The 24,030-nt window shown below is 43.7% G+C and overlaps 1 protein-coding gene across 1 annotated transcript in view; it reads left to right on the plus strand.

Annotated features, from left to right (window-relative positions):
* LOC128684614 (nephrin-like) overlaps positions 1-24,030 on the plus strand; it is a 204,281-nt gene that overhangs the window by 83,878 nt on the left and 96,373 nt on the right. The window contains exons 3-4 of the mRNA XM_053770901.2: positions 13,468-13,612; positions 15,309-15,439. Of these exons, the coding sequence (XP_053626876.2) occupies positions 13,468-13,612; positions 15,309-15,439 (276 nt within the window). The remainder of the gene's footprint in view (positions 1-13,467; positions 13,613-15,308; positions 15,440-24,030) is intronic.

Here is a 24,030-nt window from a genome sequence, read left to right on the forward strand (position 1 = left end):
CTTCATCTCATCCCAGAATCACATGCATACAAGCTACAAGTGGAGGGAGAAGCAGGAAGGCCAGGACGAATGAAGCCAAACTACAAGAAAGGGGACTACACAGGAATGAGGAACTACCTGAACGGGGTTCAGTGGGACAGAGAACTGGCAGGGAAGCCAGTTAATGAGATGATGGAATATGTAGCAACAAAATGCAAGGAGGCTGAGGAGAGGTTTGTACCCAAGGGTAACAGGAATAATGAAAAAGCCAGGATGAGCCCATGGTTTACCCAAAGGTGCAGGGAGGCAAAAACCAAGTGTGCTAGGGAATGGAAGAAATATAGAAGGCAAAGGACCCAGGAGAATAAGGAGAACAGTCGTAGAGCCAGAAACGAATATGCACAGATAAGAAGGGAGGCCCAAAGACAATATGAAAATGACATAGCAGCGAAAGCCAAATCTGACCCGAAACTGTTGTACAGCCACATCAGGAGGAAAACAACAGTCAAGGACCAGGTAATCAGGCTAAGGAAGGAAGGAGGAGAGACAACAGGAAATGACCGTGAAGTATGTGAAGAACTCAACAAGAGATTCAAAGAAGTGTTCACAGAGGAGACAGAAGGGACTCCAGAAAGACGGAGAGGTGGGGCACACCACCAAGTGATGGACACAGTGCACACAACCGAGGAAGAAGTGAAGAGGCTTCTGAGTGAGCTAGATACCTCAAAGGCAATGGGGCCAGATAACATCTCCCCATGGGTATTGAGAGAGGGAGCAGAGGCGCTATGTGTACCCTTAACAACAATATTCAATACATCTATCGAAACAGGGAGATTGCCTGAGGCATGGAAGACAGCAAATGTAGTCCCAATCTTTAAAAAAGGAGACAGACATGAAGCGTTAAACTACAGACCAGTGTCACTGACATGTATAGTATGCAAAATCATGGAGAAGATTATCAGGAGAAGAGTGGTGGAACACCTAGAAAGGAATGATCTCATCAACAGCAGCCAGCATGGTTTCAGGGACGGGAAATCCTGTGTCACAAACCTACTGGAGTTCTATGACATGGTGACAGCAGTAAGACAAGAGAGAGAGGGGTGGGTGGATTGCATTTTCTTGGACTGCAAGAAGGCGTTTGACACAGTTCCCCCACAAGAGATTGGTGCAAAAACTGGAGGACCAAGCAGGGATAACAGGGAAGGCACTACAATGGATCAGGGAATACTTGTCAGGAAGACAGCAGCGAGTCATGGTACGTGGCGAGGTGTCAGAGTGGGCACCTGTGACCAGCGGGGTCCCGCAGGGGTCAGTCCTAGGACCAGTGCTGTTTCTGGTATTTGTGAACGACATGACGGAAGGAATAGACTCTGAGGTGTCCCTGTTTGCAGATGACGTGAAGTTGATGAGAAGAATACACTCGATCGAAGACCAGGCAGAACTACAAAGGGATCTGGACAGGCTGCAGACCTGGTCCAGCAATTGGCTCCTGGAGTTCAATCCCACCAAGTGCAAAGTCATGAAGATTGGGGAAGGGCAAAGAAGGCCGCAGACGGAGTACAGTCTAGGGGGTCAGAGACTACAAACCTCACTCAAGGAAAAAGATCTTGGGGTGAGTATAACACCAGGCACATCTCCTGAAGCGCACATCAACCAAATAACTGCTGCAGCATATGGGCGCCTAGCAAACCTCAGAACAGCATTCCGACATCTTAATAAGGAATCGTTCAGGACCCTGTACACCGTATACGTTAGGCCCATATTGGAGTATGCGGCACCAGTTTGGAACCCACACCTAGCCAAGCACGTAAAGAAACTAGAGAAAGTGCAAAGGTTTGCAACAAGACTAGTCCCAGAGCTAAGAGGTATGTCCTACGAGGAGAGGTTAAGGGAAATCAACCTGACGACACTGGAGGACAGGAGAGATAGGGGGGACATGATAACGACATACAAAATACTGAGGGGAATTGACAAGGTGGACAAAGACAGGATGTTCCAGAGTTTGGACACAGCAACAAGGGGACACAGTTGGAAGCTAAAGACACAGATGAATCACAGGGATGTTAGGAAGTATTTCTTCAGCCACAGAGTAGTCAGTAAGTGGAATAGTTTGGGAAGCGATGTAGTGGAGGCAGGATCCATACATAGCTTTAAGCAGAGGTATGATAAAGCTCACGGCTCGGGGAGAGTGACCTAGTAGCGATCAGTGAAGAGGCGGGGCCAGGAGCTCGGACTCGACCCCCGCAACCTCAACTAGGTGAGTACAACTAGGTGAGTACGACTGTACACTGACATTCACTTATCCATGAGAAGAAATGCCAGCTGCTCTAAGCTACATCAATCACCAGCTGAGAGCTATATCAGCTTGGGGAAATAGATGGCAAGTAACATTTGCACCTGAGAAAACGCAAATGATGATCGTCTCTAGGCACCATGATGGTAATGCTGGTGCAGTAGTAAGGATGAATGGAAGGATGTTGGCACCTGGAGAAGAAGTTGATATCCTTGGGGTGAAATTTGACTCCAAACTAACCATGAAGAACCATGTTGTAAATCTTGCAAACAAGACAGCCAGGAAGCTTACAGCACTTCGCCGTATCTCCCATCTGCTTGACAGTAGGGATTGCAAGATCTTGTACGAGGCACAAGTAAGCTCGCACCTTGAGTATGCTCCACTTTCTTGGTTTGCCTGCCCCCCCTCTTATCTGCGACTGCTTGACAGAGTAGAGAACAGAGCAAGACGTCTCATCTTTCGCCTGGACCCATCCTGGATAGATCTGTCATTTCAGCAGAGCCTTCAACATAGGAGAGATGTGGGTGGCCTTACTGTTATGTACAACGCCAATATTGTCAAAACACCACACTTGGATCCACTTCGAGGACAGCGTGAAACAAGCTTTTATGCCACAAGACGGGCAGAAAGCAGCAACTTCACTCTGGCTGTACCCTTCTCCAGAACATCACTCCATCTGAGATCATACATACCCAGGATGACTCGAGTATGGAACACATTCGTTCAGGATAATGATGTCAACGAGATAAAGTCAGTTGATCAAATGAAAATGCTGGCCCACAGATGGCTCCAACTTCATCCTGTTTCCTACTTGTATGTCTCATAACAATAAAAATGCTTTCAAATGAGCTGATGTAGGTAACAGCTCTTAGCTTGCCAATAAAGTTAGGAATCCTTAACCTGTAAATAGCTTGTCAATAAAGCTAGGGATCCTTAACCTTGTCAAACCCTGTGTAAAAAAAATAAAAAAAAGAGACAGACAGACAGACAGACAGACAGACAGACAGACAGACAGACAGAGACAGAGAGACAGAGTGAGAGGGAGAGAGGGAGAGAGAGAGAGTGAGAGAGAGAGAGAGAGAGAGAGACAGAGAGAGAGAGAAAGAGAGAGAGAGAGAGAGAGAGAGGGAGAGAGAGAGAGAGAGAGAGAGAGAGAGAGAGAGAGAGAGAGAGAGAGAGAGAGAGAGAGAGAGAGAGAGAGAGAGAGAGAGAGAGAGAGACATATAGACAGACAGACAGACAGACAGAGAGACAGACAGAGAGACAGACAGACAGAAAAACAGACAGAGAGACAGACAGAACTAGGGATCCTTAACCTTGTCAAACCCTGTGTGAAAAGAGAGAGAGAGAGACAGACAGACACAGAGGGAGAGAGAATACTCAAATAACACGTGCATAGGAGAAAGAAGCTCACGACGACGTTTCAGTCCAAATTGGACCATTACAAAGTCACACAGTGACTTTGTAAATGTTCCAAGTCGGACCGAAACGTTATCATAAGTTCCTTCTACTATGTGCGAGTTTCATTCCCAACCCACCTTCTTGTAGTTTCTTTTGCATGTTGGCTCATTAAAAATTATAAATTGACCTCCAAATTTGCTCTCTGTTTCTCAGCTTCAAGAGTCGAAGAGAATTTCCTCATTCAAACAACAGCAACAAAAGCAGCAGCAGCTTCAGTATTGTCTAACTCACTCTGTGGGCTGCTTGGTTTCTACTATTATTATTGTATTTCAGTTATTCTCGTACTTGTGGTTCACTCTGCTGCTGCTGTTTAGTGCGGCGTAACAAGTTATTGGTAATCTTTCCTTGTGTCTTCTGATTCTTATTTATTCAACTATTTAGCAAATGAAATCGCCAGCGTGTGTCCGCCTGTCTGTGTGTGCGTGTGAGTGTATGTACTCACCTATTTGTGGTTGCAGGGGTCGATTCATAGTTCCTGGCCCCGCCTCTTCACTGATTGCTACTAGGTCCTCTCTCTCTCCCTGCTCCATGAGCTTTATCAAACCTCTTCTTAAACCTAAGTATTGTTCCCACTTCCTCTACGTCACTTTCTAGGCTATTCCAGTTCATGAGTGAAGAAATATTTCCTAACATCCCTTTGACTCACAGAAGTCTTCAACTTCCAATTGTGACTTCCTGTTTCTGTGTCCCATGTCTGGAATATCCTGCCTTTGTCCACTTTGTCAATTCCTCGCAGTATTTTATATGTCGTTATCATGTCTCCCCTGACCCTCCTGTCCTCCAGGCCGATTTCCCTTAACCTTTCTTCGCAGGACAATCCCTTTAGCTCTGGGACTAGTCTTGGCGTTCTTGACCAGGTGTGGGTTCCAAACTGGTGCTTCATTCTCCAGTATGGGACTGACGTATGTGGTGTACAGAATTGTGAACGATTCCTTACTGAAGTATCGGAACGCTATTCTTAGATTTGCCAAACGTCCATACGCTGAATCAGTTATCTGATTAATGTGTGCCTCAGGAGATGTGCTCGATATTATACTCATCCCAAGATATTTTTCCTTGAGTGAAGTTTGTAAACTTTGGCCACCAAGGCTAAACTCTGTGTGCAGTCTTCTTTGCCCTTCCCCGATCTTTATGACTTTGCATTTATCGGCGTTAAATTCAAGGAGCCAGTTGGTGGACTAGGCTTGTAGCCTGTCCAGGTCCCTTTGTAGTCCTGCCTGATCCTCGACCGATTAAATTCACTTCATTAACTTCCAAAAAACAGCACAGGTCCTAGAACGAGCCCCTGTGGAACCCCGCTCGTCACAGGTGCCCACTCTGATACCTCGTCACGTACCATGACTCGTTGTTGCCTCCCTGTCAGATAATATATGATCCATTGCAGTGCCTTTCCTGTTATGTGTGCCTGATCCTCAAGGTTTTGCATTAACCTCTTGTGAGGAACTGTGTCGAAGGCCTTCTTGCAGTCCAAGAAAATACAGTCTATCCACCCCTCTCTCTCTTGTTTTACTTCTGTTACCTTGTCATAAAACTCCAGTAGGTTTGTGATACAGGATTTTCCTTCCCTGAAACCATGTTGGTTGTTGTTTACAAGCTTGTGTCTTTCTAGGTGCTCCACCACTGTCCTCCTGATGAGGCATTTGCCTCTACACCTCCGGGTAAACCACGGGCTCATTCTGGTCTTCGTATTTTTTTCTGTTACCCCTTGGTATGAACTCTCCTCTGTCTCTCTGCACTTTATGATAACTTATTCCATGATTTGATTTACTGTATTTCCCTCTAGTTCTCTTTCTCACTGCACCTCATGCAGGAATCGCCTAATGCTTGCATAATCCCCATTTTTGAAATTTGACCTCTCCTATCTTTCTAGTGCAGCCCCATTCTCCATTGTTAACTGTACATGGTATCCGAAACTCAGAACCACTTGATCACTACAGCCAAGGGGCCTTTCATGTGTAATATTCCTTATATTTAAAACTGTTCAAGGTGAATAGAAAATCCAGCCTTGCTGGAACATCCGCCCCTCTCTCTCTCTTGTTGTATCCTTAACATGTTGGTGCATGAAGTTTTCCAATACTGTCTCCAGCATCTTAGCCCTCCACATTTCTGGTCCCCCATGTGGCTCTAAGTTTTCCCTGTCAGTCTCCTTGTGAATGAAATCCCCCATGATGAGTAACATTGTACTACCTGTGTGGGCTCTTCTAGCCACTTCGGATAACGTTTCCACCATTGCTCTATTGCTCTCTTATCATATCTTGTTTCAGTCTCTTACTGTTCAGTGGTTGGTTGTACATCACTGCTATCACCACCTTTGGACTCCCGGTCTGAAACATTTCTACTATGAAGTCATCTGCTTCCCACTCTATTCAATCCTCCCATTTCCTAAAAACTTCACTGGCTTTTAATGAACGGTGCAACTCCTCCTTCCCCTTTGTTCCCTCTATCTTTCCTCTCTTCAGGATCTGATATCCACTTGGAAAGATCGCATCCATTATCCCCCTTGAACTCTGTCTCTGTGAGTGCTATGATGTCCACGAGGCCTCAATGATTTGTTCTTGCCACTCCTCAACCTCTGCATTAGTGTACCATATCTTCAGCTTCCTTTCCAGTACTGTATTTTGGAAGGAAGGAGGGGTTGGTGTAGACTCGGGGTATGGAAGTGTGCAAGGTATGGTGGGATATTATGAAAACCTGCTATAATGGTGGTATTAGTGTTATACTCTCCCAAAGATCTTTTTCCTTGAGTGAGGTTTGTATTCTCTGCCCCCCCCTAGACTGTACTCCGTCTACGGTCTTCTTTGCCCTTCCCCAATCTTCATGACTTTGAACTTGGTGGCGTTGAACTCCAGGAGCCAATTGCTGGACCAGGTCTGCAGCCTGTCCAGATTCCTTTGTAGATCTGCCTGGTCTTCGTCTGAATGAATTCTTATCATCAACTTCTCATCACCTGCAAACAGAGACGCTTCGGAGTCTATTCCTTCCCTCATGTCTTTCACAAATACCAGAAACAGCACTGGTCCTAGGAATGACCCCTGTGGGACCCCACTCGTCACAGGTGCCCACTCTGACACCTCGCTCTGTACCATGACTCGCTGCTGCTTTCCTGACAAGTATTCCCTGATCCATTGTAGTGCCTTCCCTGTTATCTCTGCTTGGTCCTCCAGTTTTTGCACTAATCTCTTGTGTGGAACTGTGTCAAATGCCTTCTTACAGTCCAAGAAAATGCAATCTACTCACCCCTCTCTCTCTTGTCTTGCTGCTGTCACCCTGTCATAGAACTCTAGCAGGTTTGTGACACAGGATCTCCCATCCCTGAAACCGTGTTGGCTGCTGTTGATGAGATCATTCCTTTCTAAGTGTTCCACCACTCTTCTGATAATCTTCTCCATGACTTTGCATACTATACATGTCAGTGACACTGGTCTGTAGTTTAGTGCTTCATGTCTCTTTCCTTTTTTAAAAACTGGGACTGCATTTGATGTCTTCCATACCTTAGGTAATCTCCCTGCTTCGATAGATGTGTTGAATATTGTTGCTAGGGGTACATATAGCACCTCTGGTCCATCCCTCAGAACCCATGGAGAGATGTTATCCGGCCCTATCGCCTTTGAGGTATCTAGCTCGCTTAATATCCACTTCACTTCTTCCTCGGTTGCATGTATTGTGTCCAACACTTGATGGTGTACCCCACCTCTCTGGCTTTCTGGAAGCCCTTCTGTCTCCTCTGTGAACACTTCTTTGAATCTCTTGTTGAGGTCTTCACATACTTCGTGGTCGTTTTTTGTGACCTTCCCTCCTTCCTTCCTCAGCCTGATTACCTGGTCCTTGACTGCTGTATTCCTCCTGATGTGGCTGTACAACAGTTTTGGGTTAGATTTGGCTTTCGCTGCTATGTCAATCTCATATTGCCTTTGGGCCTCCTATCTTACCTGTGCATATTCATTTCTGGCTCTACGACTGGTCTCCTTATTCTCCTGGGTCCTTTGCCTTCTATACTTCTTTCATTCCCTAGCACATTTGATTTTGGCCTCCCTGCACCTTTGGGTGAACCATGGGCTCATCCTGGCATTTTTATTATTCCTGTTACCCTTGGGTACAAACCTCTACTCAGCTTCCTTGCATATTGTTGTCACATATTCCATCATCTCGTCTACTGACTTCCCTGCCAGATCTCTGTCACACTGAACCACACTGAGGAAGTTCTTCATGCTTTTGTAGTCCCCTTTCTTGTAGTTTGGCTTCATTCGACCAGCCCTTCCTACTTCTCCCTCCACTTGTAACTCTACTGTGTATTCGAAACTTAAAACTACGTCATCATTGGCCCCCATGGGCCTTTCACATGAGATATTCTCAATATCTGCACTACTCAAGGATAATACTAGATCCAGTCTCACTGGTTCATCCTCTTCTCTCTCTCTGGTAGTGTTCCTTACTTGTTGGTACAAGAGGTTTTCCAGTACCACCTCCATCATCTTAGTCCTCCACGTTCCTTGGCCCCAATGTGGCTCCAAGTTCTCCCAGTCGATTTCCTTGAGATTGAGGTCACCCATGATCAGTAGCTTTGCCCTGCTCGCATAAGCCCTTCTGGCCACTTTCAGCTAGTGTTTCAACCATCGCTCTGTTATTCTCATCATACTCCTGTCTTGGCCTCCTGCTATTCTGTGGTGGGTTATACATCACAGCAATTACCACCTTGCGACCTCCTGACTGAAGCGTTAGTACTATGTAATGTCTTGCTCCTTATCCTGTGTGTGTGTGTGTGTGTGTGTGTGTGTGTGTGTGTGTGTGTGTGTGTGTGTGTGTGTGTGTGTGTGCGTGTGTGTGTGTGTGTGTGTGTGTGTTTGTGTGCGTGTGTGTGTATGTATGTGTGTGTGTGTACTCATCTAATTGTGGTTGCAGGGGTCGAGACTCTGCTCCTGGCCCCGTCTCTTCACTGACCGCTACTAGGTCCTCTCCCTCTCTGCTTCCTGAGCTTTGTCATACCTCTTCTTAAAACTATGTATGGTTCCTGCTCCACAACTTCACTTGATAGGCTATTCCACTTCCTGACGACTCTATGACTGAAGAAATAGTTCCTAACGTCCCTGTGACTCGTCTGAGTCTTCAGCTTCCAGTTGTGACCCCTTGTTTCTGTGTCTTCTCTCTGGAACATCCTATCTCTGTCCACCTTGTCTATTCCCAGCAGTATCTTGTATGTCGTTATCATGTCTCCCCTGACCCCTCTGTCCTCCAGTGTCGTCAGTCAGATTTCCCTCAACCTTTCCTCGTACGACATTCCCCTGAGCTTTGGGACTAGCCTTGTTGCAAACCTTTGTACTTTTTCTAACTTCTTGACGTGCTTGACCAGGTGTGGATTCCAGACTGGTGCTGCATACTCCAGTATGGGCCTATCATACACAGTGTACAGTGTCTTGAACGATTCCTTGTTAATGTATCGGAATGCTATTCTCAGGTTTGCCAGGCGCCCGTATGCTGCAGCAGTTATTTGGTTGATGTGTGCCTCCGGTGACGTGCTCGGTGTTATGGTCACCCCAAGGTCTTTCTCCTTGAGTGAGGTCTGTAGTCTTTGTCCACCTAGACTATACTCTGTCTGCGGTCTTCTTTGCCCCTCCCCAATCTTCATGGCTTTGCATTTGGTAGGATTGAATTCGAAAAGCCAGTTTCTGGACCACATGTCCAGCCTGTTCAGGTCTCTTTGCAGTCCTGCCTCATCCTCATCCGATTTAATTCTTCTCATCAACTTCACATCATCTGCGAATAGGGACACTTCAGAGTCTATTCCTTCCATCATGTCATTCGCATATATCAAAAATAGCACTGGTCCTAGAACTGACCCCTGTGGGACCCCGCTCGTCACAGGCGCCCATTGTGATACCTCTTACGTACCATGACTCGTTGCTGCCTCCCTGTCAGGTATTCCCTGATCCATTGCAGTGCCCTCCCTGTTATATGCGCCTGATCCTCCAGCTTCTGCACTAATCTCTTGTGGGGAACTGTGTCAAAGGCCTTCCTGCAGTCTAGGAAGACGCAATCAACCCACCCCTCTTTCTCGTTTCTTACTTCTGTTACCTTGTCATAAAACTCCAGGAGGTTTGTGACAGGATTTGCCTTCCATGAACCCATGCTGGTTTTCATTTATAATCTTGTTCCGTTCCAGGTGTTCCACCACTCTCCTCCTGATAATCTTCTCCATGACTTTGCACACAATACATGTCAGAGACACACGGTCTGTAGTTTAGTGCCTCATTTCTGTTTTCTTTCTTAAATATGGTGCCTACATTTGCTGTCTTCCATTTCTCAGGTAGTTGTGGTTAGGGGCATGCACAGCATCTCAGCTCCTTCTCTTAGGACCCATGGGGAGATATTGTTCGGTCCCATCGCCTTTGGGGTATCAAGGTCACTTAGCAGCTTCTGCACCTCCTCCTCGGTTGTTCGTATGTCATCCAACACTTGTTGGTATATTCCCTCTTGATGTTCCCTTCTGTGCTGTCTTCCCACAGCCCTTCCTGTCTCTACTGTAAAAACTTCTTAATTCTCCTGTTTAGCTCCTCACATACCTCCTGATCATTTCTTGTGAGTTCTCCACCTACTGTCCTCAATCTGATCACCTGGTCTTTGACTGTTGTCTTCCTCCTAATGTGGCTATACAACAGTTTCGGGTCAGTCTTGATTTTCGATGCTATGTCATTTTCATACTGTTGCTTGGCCTCCCTCCTTACCTGTGCATACTCGTTCCTGGCTATGCGACTGATCTCCCTATTTTCGTGTGTTCTCTGCCTTCTGTACTTTTTCCATTCTCTCTTGCACTTTGTTTTTGCCTCCTTACACCGTCGGGTAAACCAGGGGCTCGTTCTGGTCTTCCCATTGTTTCTGTTGCTTTTGGGAATAAACCTTTCCACTGCCTCCTTGCTTTGAGAGGCCGATTCCTTTTCTTTGTGAACCACCCGATTCTCCGAAAATTTGTCACCTGGGTCATGTCCCCCTCGCCTATCACCTTCATGATACCTTCAATCGCTTTTTTCTCCTCCTGCTTTCTTTCATCATAAGTTTTCCCTTTAGCTTCGTCTAGCCCATAGACAAAAACTGATCTCTCTCTTTCCACCTCCCACTGTGACTCCCATTGCGTCCTCTGAGGTGTTTTAGTTCCTTCCCGTGGAGTGTTCCTTCCTTCAGTCCCTTCCCTAGCCATGGCCCCTGTACTCATTGGTTTGTCCTTCCTGCTCACCTGTTCCTGGCCCCCACAGGTGTCTTGTAAGGTCCCTGCACATGTCCTAGTTCCTTCAATTTCATCCAACCTCTCATTCTGTCCTAGTGTGCTCCCTGTCTTTGTTTTGGCCCCATGTGGGTTTGACAGGACCTCTGCATACAGTTTAGCTTCCATGCTCCCTTCAGACTCGTTGTATGTGTCTGATGTAGCCATTGCTGATGCTACTTCTGTAATATCTTTGTCTCTATGCTGTTTCAGATGTCTCAGCTCCACTTCTAATCTCTGTATCTTGTTTTCTTCTGCTGTGGCATGTTGCTTCCACCTTCTGCATTCTGCTGCTAACCTCTCCTCCATCTTCCTTGCAAGCTCATTTAGCCTCCGTCCCCAGTCTTCCTCCCTTTTTTTGAGCTCTGCCTCCCAGTCTTTCCTCCCAGATTCATCCTTCAGGCCCCTTGTTCTCATCCTAGTTCTAGGTTCCCCCATTGCTCCAAAAAAGGAAGGGGGAGAGGTGGTTAGGGGGAGGGGAATAGATGGTTAATGGGAGTGGGGATGGATAGTTATGGGGGAGGGGGAGTATGGTTATTGGAGGGGGAGAGGCAGTTAGGGGAGGGGGTTAGATGGCTTGGGGGAGGGGTTAGATGGTTTGGGGGAGGGGTTAGATGGTTTGGGGAGGGGTAGGTGGCTAGGGTGATGGGGAGAGGTGGTTAGGGGAGGGGGAGAGGTGGTTAGTGGAAGGGGGAGTACGTGTTTGTGTCAAGTGTATATGTGCTTGTGTATGTGTGTTTGTGTATGTGTGTGTGTGCATGTGTGAGAGAGAGAGGGATGGGATTAAGGGGGGAAGGGGAGGGGGAGGGGGTAGGGGGAGAGAAGGATGAGTGACCCTTAGAAGCGGGGGAGGTGTGTGTGTGTATGGGATTAGAAGGGAAGGGAGGGGAAAGAGGGCCGAGGGTAAAGTGACCGCTTGATTACCTTGCAGGTGTGTGTGTGTGTGTGTGCATGTGTGTGCATGTGTGTGTGTGTGTGTGTGTGCATGTGTGTGCGTGTGTGTGCATGTGTGTGTATGTGTGTGTGTGCATGTGTGTGTGTGTGTGTGTGTGTGTGTGTGTGTGTGTGTGTGTGTGTGTGTGTGTGTGTGTGTGTGTATTCGCCTAGTTAGTTACCATTTTGTCCTAGTGCAGGTGTGTGTATGTGTGTATATGTGTGTATTCGTGTGTATGGGGGAGGTGTGAGGGGGAGATACTGCTAATACATACCAGTAATTCTGGGTTATAAAAAACGGAGATTGCTACTAGGGTCTAAAGGTTCTATGAATGTCTGCCCTTGTGTGTGTGTGTGTGTGTGTGTGTGTGAGGGAGGGAGGGATAGGGGGGGTAGGTGGTGTGGTTGAAAGAGCCGTTAAACCTCTCTGTCGTGTAGGCTCAAATTTAGTCCCAGCTGTCTTTCCTAGTAATGCTACTCTCTCCACTTATTGCCCTTTCTGGATTTAAGTATCAATTATTGCTGGCTATTATCCTATTCCTTGTTCACATTGAGAGAGGACTTCCTAGCTTCCTAAGTATTCATGATGCTAATAACTACCGGTAGTAATACTACACTACACCTCGCTAGTCTGCTCTACACCTCACACTCGTCAACACTATCTTCACTTTACCTATGCTATTTCTACTCTAATTCTGGTAATAGCTTGCAGGAGTGAGTGACCAGTATCTAACAGTGATGCAAGACCAGGAGCCAGAGCCCACGACATGCAAACCACAATAGATGAGTGATACTTGTGCTGGCAGCGGTGCGGTGACAAGTTGCCAGATGCTGATGACGTAGTCGTCGTACATAGGCCTTAAATCACTATTTTGGAGATCTTTCACCCGTGATGTTTATAACCATATATGCTCATACATCCCGCGTTCCTCATGCGATTTCACTTTTCACTTATGATAGTATACACTTCACATTATATACACTTCACTTTATATGTATACTGGAACACAACTTGTTATGACGTCACTGCCTCAGGAGGCCTACTACTGCCACCTTCCCTTGTTGTATATTTTATTTTTCCTTTCTCCATTTGCTTATTAACTTTTTCACTCTCACTGTATGGTGCCCCACATTTCACTTGTTAACCAAACGCTGGTAATTCTTGAACACCCGCTTCCACACTCACTTTGATCTTTGTATGTCTGAATCTGTGTGGCAACAGTGCCTAGTAGACCCACAACGGTTTGGCACTTTGAAATATTAATGATTTCAGGCTTCCTCTCGACTTTTTTTAACTAATAACTTTAGTTATCACTCGTAGGATTGTTCACTGACGCTGTCACTACCACTGGTTACTGCTAGCAGTTACTGCCTTACAAACACTAAGGTTCTCGGAGCCTTGTGCACCCACGTCTGCACTCACTGTGTGTGCGTGTGTGTGTGTGTGTGTGTGTGTGTGTGTGTGTGTGTGTGTGTGTGTGTGTGTGTGTGTGTGTGTGTGTGTGTGTGTGTGCATGACTGTATGTTTATCTTTGTTTATCCTGGACAGACGGCCAGCAATGGGAACGTCACCCTGAGTAAACTTCAGCTGGTGGCGAGTGATTCAGATGGTGGCAAGTTCCTTAAGTGTTTGGCTGAGTCTCCCGTCATAGACCACCGGCCGCTGCAGGACCAGTGGAAACTCGACGTCCAGTGTGAGTTCACAAGCTGCCTTGTACATCATCTTCTGTTGTGTCAATTACATGGTAGGTCGTCATCATCCATGAAGTGATGCACTCGGACAGTTGTTACATGCATATTAACTTCTTAACATTCAACCTAAAACCCAGTGGCCTCGGTTTGATACTTAAGGTAAAACAAGATGTATGGACAAGTAGCTAGAGTATGTACCCTTCTCCCTGCTACCTGACCCCTGACTCTCCATCCCTATCTCCCTCCCTCCCTCCCTCCCTCCCTCCCACTGCTGAAATAACAGTTCTGTTCAGACTGGATCAAGGGGAAAGATGAGTCTTCTGTGAAAACTGTTTACCCTACTTCTAACTTTCACAGTCTCCGTCTTGTTGAATCATCCCTTATACTCAACTTTCCTTGTATATACCCTCTCCAGGTATGAATCTTAGTCGTGGGTTTGCCATCCTTTCTTACTACATTGTCAAATGCTCCAAGCTTCAGAACACTAGTGACTTAACTTAATCCTGTCTTCCTCCTCTCTCTCTATCTCTGCTCCTTTCCTATTGTTCCTTGTTCTTCCTTTGTTTTTATTTCTTCTACCTATGGTGCTCTGTTCTTAAGTTTTCCCCGTGTTTTTGTCCCTACCCCTATTGGACCCTTAGCTCTCATGCAGTGCTCTTTTTTCTTGTCTGATACCATTTCTTCTACTGTTACTACTACTGCTGCTACTACTCTACTACCATTCCTAATACGTTTGTCACTTCATTTACTTTTTCCTCCCTTCACCCTTGCTTCCTCTTTCTGTCTCTTTTCGAACTAAAACTACTCTCCCTACTTTCCACTTCCACTACCACTACTACATCCACTACCATCCTCACCACTACTCCCTCCCTTGGTCGCGTCCCTGTTGAGCTTGCATATATAAACTGGCTCCCTGTCTCTTTTTGTTATTGTGACTTTATAAATTGTTCAAGTTGGACCGAGACGTCGTTGTAATATTCTCTCTCCTATGTGCGGGTTATTTGTACACATAGGAGATTGATGGTTGGGCCGCCTTGATAGGCCATTATACTACAATTACAGTGGCCCTGTGCTGCAACATATGACGCTGCATTTTGAACTCTAGTTGGCATGGATCAGCAAACAAGTGAAGGCATCTTGTCTGACTGGAAAACGGAACTTGCTTTTCTTGTCTTAATCTCAGCACATGAATAATGTAAATACTGTCTCACTGCTCTGCAAAATTTCAGAAAATGAGTGAAGATGTATTAGTAAAGTCATTGTAGATGTATTAGTTCTATCATTGTAGACTACACTGATGTATGATGTAAGGATACCGGTAAGTAGTTTAAGTAACGTGTTTTCTGTAGTTTGTTATATTTAAGTAATTACCTTGCATGAATAGTAATTTAAAATAACGTTGAACGGTAGGTTATGCTAAGATGTGAAGTATAATTTCTTAATCACATGATGTGCAGATTGCAAAGTCTTTCCCAAAATTAAGATTCACATATTTTTTCTAATGCTGACCTAGTTAAAGAGCAATGAATTGTATGTTCAAAAGTGTCAGGTCTCTCCTGGCCTCATATTTGATCATTCTTTTCCCCTCTTTATCTTCTTTAGCTAGTTACGGACATGTAATTTAGCTTTTCCTTTTCTTCTTCGTACTATACAAGTATTGTCTCTCATCTTCCACTTTATTTCCTTCTCATGTGACAGACACCCCACAGGTGTACCTAGCGATGGGCAGCAACCTGAGTCCAGAAGACATTAAGGAAGGAGACGATGTTTACTTCGAGTGTAATGTTAGAGCTCATCCCTACGTGTACAAGGTCCTCTGGTATCATAACGTAAGTCAAATTTATTTTGTTTCCTCAAAGAACCAATACTTAAACAACATTATATTAAACCAATTGTAAAAGTAGCAGGTCACTGCTCTACCCATCAACGTTCGTCCCGCTAAGCATATATTTCTATACAATGGAGGGTGTTAGCATAAGTTCCAGTGAGTACACAAATACTTGTTTTTAAATACGAATCTCACTGCCACACAGTAGCAGCGATGAGATCAAAGCTCATGTCACTTAATACGTGAAAATCGTGACGATATAATATCTGTTAAGATCTAAGGAAATTAATAGCATTTGAACCCAAGGCAGATCTAAAAATTTAGTGGTTAGAGCACTAACTGCTACTATTAGTACTGGTTTTTCATTGTATTTTCACAATTACCTAAAAACAAATAGTTGCTAGAGACTACTTAACAATAGGAAAGAATAAGTATTATTACTCTACATCACACTGCTTCTTCACTAGTGTAAGGTACAATGATTATTGGCGTAGGTGCGAATTATCGCACTGAGATTATTTTTTCCTTCTGATAAGTTTCAGTTTGGAACTGAATCCTACTAGATTCCCAAAGAACTGAACAAGGTAGTATTTATATCCCATTCCCGACAACCTCATTTCAGCACAGATTTTGGGCTCCGCAAAAAAAAACATAAATAAAGCATCGCACTTAGATTCATTACCTCGACAAATGGTCATACTTCACTCCAAGCTAACAGATATCTTCGCCAAACATTTCTCTAGATTTAAAGGCGCGATCAGCCTTGGCCCATTTTAGATATTCAGGAACTCTCTATTAACTGGATGCTTAATATCAAATAACTAAACATTTGCAAGGATTTTTTTATTATATTATTTAAAAAAAGACTTTCACCCAAGCCATCGTTGTCTAACGTCGAAATATTAAAGGAAGAAACGAACTTCACGTTACCAGCCAAAGATTTGTTTTTCTTATAAAGTTGTGTGTTCATCTTAAATGCTTCTATTTTGGGGACTTGCTATGCTTACAATACTTTGTAAGGTTATGAGTGCTGTTTTGGCTAATTTGCACATTGAGCGTTTGGTAAACAGATTTCTTAGAATTCCTCAGCCCCAGGAGTTTAATATGGCTATGCTGCTTGAAGCTCAGGTCATTGTGCTCAAGGGGCTTGATATTAATTCTCTGCTATCTAGACTCATTGATATAGAACCATCCATCAAAATACCATAGAAGAACAACAAGATGACAAATTCTATTTCTTGATGCTCTCTTTCCAGAGTTAAGTACAGGTCAGTGGTGACCTGTACTTAACTCTGTGAAGAAGTGTCTTGTGTGCTCCCCGTGGACTGAACCAAGATGCCCTCCACCGAGCAACTTTACCAGCAGCTTAAGGAAGAATTGAGGGTAGCGAAGATGAAGATACGGCGATTGACTGAGGAAAACAAGAGGATTCGTAGTCGCCCTCCTGTTTTGAGTTCTCAGGTCAAGAAGGGAACGTGGTCAGTGGCTGGACAGCATGGAACGAAGTTGACGATCAAGAAGACGAATGGAAAGGTAGAAACGATGAAAAGAAAGAGACTGCTGTGAAAACATCTAATGCATTCTCTGTGCTACCCGACGAATGTAAGTCGACTACTGGAAACGTCACGACGAACGACACCGAGAAAGGTAAGAATATTGTTGTTGTTGGGGATAGCCAGGTTAGATACATAGATAAGGCGTTCTGCTTGAAGGACAGGAGTAGGAGACAGAGGGTTTGCTTTCCTGGGGCTGGGATGGAGGACAGTGTTAGCCGGCTTGACATCATGAATGGTAATGGGATCAATCCTATTATTTGCCTCAGTGCCGGAGGCAATGATGTAGGCAAGCGTAGAAGTGAGGATTTAGTTAGAAAGTTCAGGACAGCTATAGACATAATTAGGAAGAAGGGAGGGCGCCCTGTTATATGTGGCATTTTGCCAAGAAGAGGTGTTGATAATGAATGGTTGTCTAGAGCAATTGGCATTAATTTTTGGCTGGATAAACACTGTAAGGATAATGCAGTACCATTCATTGACACTGGGACAACTTCTTTTGCCGAAATGACATGTATGCCAGGGATGGGGTTCACTTATCCAGGGCAGGTGTGGGTTTTCTTGCTAGCTCAGTTGAGGGGGTTGTTAGGACTTTAAGCTAGAGGTATGGGTTTAAAAATGATAAATAATGAGTATGGATATATTGACTTATGCTCTGATATTAAGAATCTTAATAGTAACTGTCATGGAGTAACTCTGGATAATGATAATTTCAGAAATTGTGTAAAAACAAAGATAAATAGAAAAAAATGTGCAGAAGAAAAAACATATGATGGTATTTTATGCTAACAATCGAAGTGCAAGAAATAAAATTAATGAACTACGTTTGGCAGCATGTGCTAGGAACTTTGATGTCATTGCATTAACTGAAACCTGGTATGATTTAAAGAGTCGGGATATGATTGCTGAGTGTAATATTCAAGGATTTAAGCTCTTCCATATGGATAGATGCGATGGGAAGGGGGGAGGAGTTGCATTATATGTTCGAGAAAATATTTACTGTTGCATAAAAACAGGTATAAAAATAGATGGAAGAGTAACAGAATCTCTTTGGGTAGAGTTTGTAGAGGGTCAAGAAAAACTAATTCTAGGTGTAACATACCGACCTCCAGGCTTGGATCACGATAGAGGGAGACTTCTTTGGGACGAAATTGTTAGGGCTTCTAGACACAATAACATAGTGATAGTAGGGGATTTTAACTTTAGTCAAATTGACTGGAATTCTTTGACAGGTAATCTAGAATCCAGTGACTTTATGGAAACAGTTCAGGACTGTTTTCTGAAGCAGTGTGTAACAGAGCCTACCAGGAGTAATAATTTGCTAGACCTAGTCTTGTCAAATAAGGAAATACTCGTAAATAATCTGGAGATCACTGAAGAGCTTGGCGCAAGTGATCACAAATCCATCACTTTCAGCATTAACTGTTAATACAAGAATAATGATAATACGGTAAGAATCCCAGATTTTCGTTCTGCCGATTATAATGTTATGACTTAAGATGAACACGACTGTCAAACTCTCGATTCGCCACACAGGGGTTATGTAGAACTAATGATTTTATTGACGATGATCATACTTATGAATATGAAGGGATCTGCATTTATGTTTCTCCTATGTATTTTTTGGCGAAACTTAATAATACCCAAGAGTACATCAGGTGCTCAGAGTATATACATTTCCCAGAGAGAAATTAGGTCTAATAATAACGATCCCAAATGGATTAACAGGAGGCTAAAGTATCTATTAGGGGAGAAAAGTGGAATTTATAGGCGTATCAGAAGAGGAGAGGTTAACCTTACTGACCAATATGTTCAGCTTAAAAGAGAAGTAAAAAAAGGGGATTAGAAAGGCTAAACGTGACTATGAAATTAGAGTTGCTAATGAATCAAAGACTAATCTAAAGGGGTTCTTTCAAGTGTATAGGACGAAGGTGAAGGAAAAAGTAGAACCTCTGAAAATTGGGAATGGACAGCTGACGGATAACGAACTGGAAATGTGTTCCTTATTTAATGACTATTTTTTGTCAGTTTTTACACAGGAAGATGTAAATGAGATTCCAGTAATTAACAATTATTTAGTTCCTGATGAATTTAAATTAACTAATATTACTATCACGAGGGACGTGGTTATTAAACAGATAGACAAACTGAAGCAAAATAAGTCCCCGCGACCCGATGAGTTCTTTTCCAGGGTACTTAAGGAATGCAAGATGGAGCTAAGTCAGCCATTAACGAGTGTGTTTAATGCGTCCATCCTTACCGGTGTTGTCCCAGAGTTGTGAAAGATGGCTAATGTGGTTCCTATATTCAAATCAGGGGATAAGTCCACTCCTTCAAATTACCGTCCAATAAGCCTGACATCTTTAGTGGGCAAGTTACTAGAATCAATTATAGCTGACATTATTAGAAGTCACCATGAAGAGCATAACTTGATAAATGAATCTCAGCATGGATTCACGAGAGGTCGTTCCTGCCTGACAAATATACTGACATTCTTCATTAGAACATTTGAGGCAGTTGACAGTTGACAGCGATGGAATAACCTCGGTACCAAATCACACCCTCAAGGTCCTACAATGGAACATTCAGGGCCTGAGGGGCAAACAGCACCTCTTGCTGGAGGCAGTAATTCGGGATCGTTTATCCCGTATAAAGAAATTAGATCAAATAGAAATGCCCCAAAATGGATAAATAATAGGCTGAAATATCTACTAGGGCATAATAAAGGAATTTATAGGCGTATCAAAAGAGGTGAGAGTCATCTTATGAATCAGTATATTGACATTAAGAGGGACGTTAAAAAGGGGATAAGAAAAGCTAAAAGGGACTATGAAGTTAAAGTTGCTAGGGATTCGAAAACTAACCCAAAAAGTTTTTTCCAGGTCTATAGAACAAAAGTTAGAGATAAGATAGGTCCCCTTAAAAATAACTATGGGCATCTTACTGACAAAGAGAATGAAATGTGCTCGATTTTAAATAATTATTTTCTCTCGGTTTTTACACAGGAAGACACTAACAATATTCCAGTAATTAACTTTTATATTGGGCCAGAAGAAGATAAATTATGTAACATCACAATCACTAGTGAAATGGTTATGAAACAAATAGACCGACCGAAGCAAAATAAGTCGCCGGGTCCTGATGAGCTTTTTTCGAGGGTTCTTAAGGAATGCAAAATGGAACTCTGTGAACCATTAACTAATATTTTTAATTTATCTCTTCAAACAGGCATAATGTCTGATATGTGGAAGATGGCTAATGTAATTCCTGTTTTTAAAGCAGGGGACAAGTCGTTACCGTCAAATTACCGCTCAATAAGCCTGACTTCGATTGTAGGCAAATTACTAGAGTCGATTGTAGCTGAGATTATAAGAAGCCATCTCGATAAGCATAGCTTGATTAATGATACTCAGCATGGATTCATGAGAGGCCGTTCTTGTCAAACTAATTTATTAACTTTCTTCAGTAAACCTTTTGAGGCTGTTGATCACGATGAAGAATTTGATATTATTTACTTAGATTTTAGTAAGGCTTTTGATAGAGTTCCGCACCAAAGACTGTTAAAGAAAGTGGCAGCTCATGGCATTGGAGAAAAAGTGCTCTCGTGGATCGAGTCATGGCTCACAGATAGGAAGCAGAGAGTGTCCATAAATGGGGTTAAATCCGAGTGGGGATCTGTAACAAGTGGCGTTCCACAGGGATCAGTCTTGGGCCCGTTGTTGTTCATAATATATATCAATGATCTTGATGAGGGAATTACTAGTGAAATGAGCAAATTCGCCGATGATACAAAGATAGATAGGAAAATTGATTCAAACGTAGATATCAGGGAACTTCAGGAGGATTTAGACAAACTCAATACCTGGTCAGCAAAGTGGCAGATGCAGTTCAATGTAGATAAATGCAAGGTTCTGAAGCTCGGGAATGTCCATAACCCTAGCACTTATAAGTTAAATAATGTAGAACTTAGCCATAAAGATTGTGAAAAGGACTTTGGGGTTATGGTGAGCAGCAACCTTAAATTAAACAAAGACAGCAGTGCCTAAGTGTACGTAATAGGGCAAATAGATTATTGGGATTTATATCAAGAAGTGTAAGCAACAGAAGTCCAGAGGTCATACTGCAGCTTTATACATCATTAGTAAGGCCTCACCTAGATTATGCAGCTCAGTTCTGGTCTCCATATTACAGAATGGACATAAATTCGTTAGAAAACATTCAGCGTAGAATGACTAAATTAATACAGAGCATTAGAAATCTTCCTTATGAAGAAAGATTGAAGGCTCTTAAATTACATTCATTTGTTAGACGAAGAATGAGGGGAGACCTGATCGAAGTGTATAAGTGGAAGATAGGTATTAATAAAGGGGATATTAATAAGGTCTTGAGGATATCTCTGCAAGAGAGAACCCGCAGGAATTGATTTAAATTAGACAAGTTTAGATTTAGAAAGGACAGGAAAGTAGTGGTTTGGAAATAGGGTAGTTGATGAGTGGAACAGTCTGTCTTGTTGGGTTATTGAGGCTAGGACTTTAGGTAGCTTCAAATTTAGGTTGGATAAATATATGAGTGGGAGGAGTTGGATTTGAGTGGGGCTCACAAATGAGTGGATAGAGTTATCAGTCCTTATTTCTTGGGGAGCATTGAAAATTGGGTTGGGCAAATGTTTTGTTAGTGGAATGGATTGTAAAGGACCTGCCTAGTCTGGGCCAACAGGCCTGCTGCAGTGATCCTCTTTTCTTATGTTCTTATGTTATGTATCTTATTTCTTAGACTCCTACTATTTGTATAGTAAATCTTAATTAAGGAAGCCAGTCACTTGTTTCCCTGTACTATCTCTGTTTGTTGATCAATTGCTTTGCCTCTATTAGGAACTTTATTTTGAATATTGTCTTTTAAACATATCCCTGAGGTATCCTGGTAATATCTGCTGTTTCCAACACCAATACCGCAGCCTGATTGTTTCCCACAAACACCCATACCTCTATAATCTATAAGTTTAAAGTCCTAGACAAGTCATCAGTTACCTCCTCAATCGAATTGGCTAATGCAGTCACTCCAGCCCCAAAGAGATGAACCCTAACCCTTGCATACATATCATGATTGCCATAGAATTTGTCCCAGTTATCAATGAATGGGATTGCAAGTTCCTTGCAGTACCTCTCTAGCCAGCAATTTATACCAGTTGCCCTAGACATCCATTCATTGCCCACTGCCTTTCTAGGCAAGATGCTACATATGATAGGGATCCCTCCCTTAGACTTGACTACTTCTATGGGTGACCTGTACTTATCCAGTAGCTCCTGTCTCCTGCCCTTCCCAATGTCATTTCCACCAGCACTAAGAGAGATAATGGGCTTGTTCCCATTACCTGACATAATATTATTCAACCTGCTGACTATGTCACCAACACCAGCTCCTGGGAGGCACACCCTCTGTCTGACTTTTCTATCTCTTTAACAAAAAGCACAATCCATATATCTTACTTGAAAGTCTCCAACAGTCAGAATATTCTTACGTTGATTAGCAGGGGAGCCAGAGGTACCTTTAACCTCACTAACCACTGAAGTATATTCGTCTTGGAGAAGAGAGAATCGATTTCCTACCTTCACATCTTCTTTATTAACCCTCCTTATCTTCCTTCTTCCTGAACTGCGAATCACTTGCCACTTAAAGCAGCTGTCACTCTCACTGGTGGTAACCATTTTTCTCCTTACCAGCACCAACTATCTCGCACTCACTCCCAAACCCATCTAGGCGAAGCTTCACCCTCCTATTTTCCTCCTGAAGAAGTAGGACATCCCTCTTCAACACTTTAACCTCAGATTCTAAAACACTACAACAAGCCATGGTGCTCGTAACACCTCACGCTAATACCCAGACAGCTCTGGACAGGTATGATCACATGTGACCACTGACCTCAGCGTACTGACCACTGACCTCAGCGTACTGACCACTGACCTCAGCGTACATGGTGTCAGCATTTGACGGAGGAGTGAGAGGTAAGGTGTTCCCATGAAGCTGTATTGGAGTCAGGCATGTTGTTAAGACGGCCTGTGGCCTGGTGGCTAAAGCTCTCGCTTCACACACGGAGGGCCCGGGTTCGATTCCTGGAGGGTGGAAACATTTCGACACGTTTCCTTACACTTGTTGTCCTGTTCACCTTGAAGCAAAATAGGTACCTGGGCGTTAGTCGACTGGTGTGGGTCGCATCCTGGGGGACAAGATTAAGGACCCCAATAGAAATAAGTTAGACAGTCCTCGATAACGCACTGACTTTCTTGGGGTATCCTGGGTGGCTAACCCTCCGGGGTTAAAAATCCGAACGAAATCTTATCTCTTATATTATCTCTTGAAAGTGCCGCGGTTATCTGCATAAGCAAGGTGCGCATACACCATGCAATACAGCACCTTGGAGGGAGCAGCGTCCGGAAGTAGAGAGAGCAAGTTGCTGGGTAGAGAGGATTGTCGTGCAGCTTAAGAATTCTAGTAGTGTCAGACTGGAGGTTTGTTATGGCGGTATATGTCGGTGATTTGGGGCTCTTCTTCTTAGCTTCATTAATTTTCATAGACAGCACTTAGTAATAAATAACTTCATTTACTACAAGTACATGTCCAAGGTATACAGACCGTAGCTGACATCAATGACATACTACTATATAGAAAGTCGCTTGTTATGCTGAGCATTTCGGGCAAGTTAGGTCAGTTTTGTCCCAGGATGTGACCGACACCAGTCTACTAACACCCAGGTACCCATTTTACTGATGGGTGAACATAGACAACCGGTGTAAGGAAATACGTCCAATGTTTTCACCTTTCGCCGGGAATCGAACCCGGATCCTCACCGTGTGAAGCGAGAGCTTTTGCCACCAGGCCTCGGGGCATTTTGGCTGCAGTTTAGGCATGTTGGAGTGGCATTAGTGGTGATGCAGGCTTTGAAGTCGTGACCTTTTCCGCAGTTGGAACAGAGTTTTTTTTAATGAGACAGTCGTTCGTTGAGTGATGGAGAGAGTAACAGTTCCAGCAGGGTTAGACATGA

Source organism: Cherax quadricarinatus, chromosome 5 (genome assembly GCF_038502225.1).
Source record: "Cherax quadricarinatus isolate ZL_2023a chromosome 5, ASM3850222v1, whole genome shotgun sequence".
Taxonomy (NCBI): Eukaryota; Metazoa; Arthropoda; class Malacostraca; order Decapoda; family Parastacidae; genus Cherax; species Cherax quadricarinatus.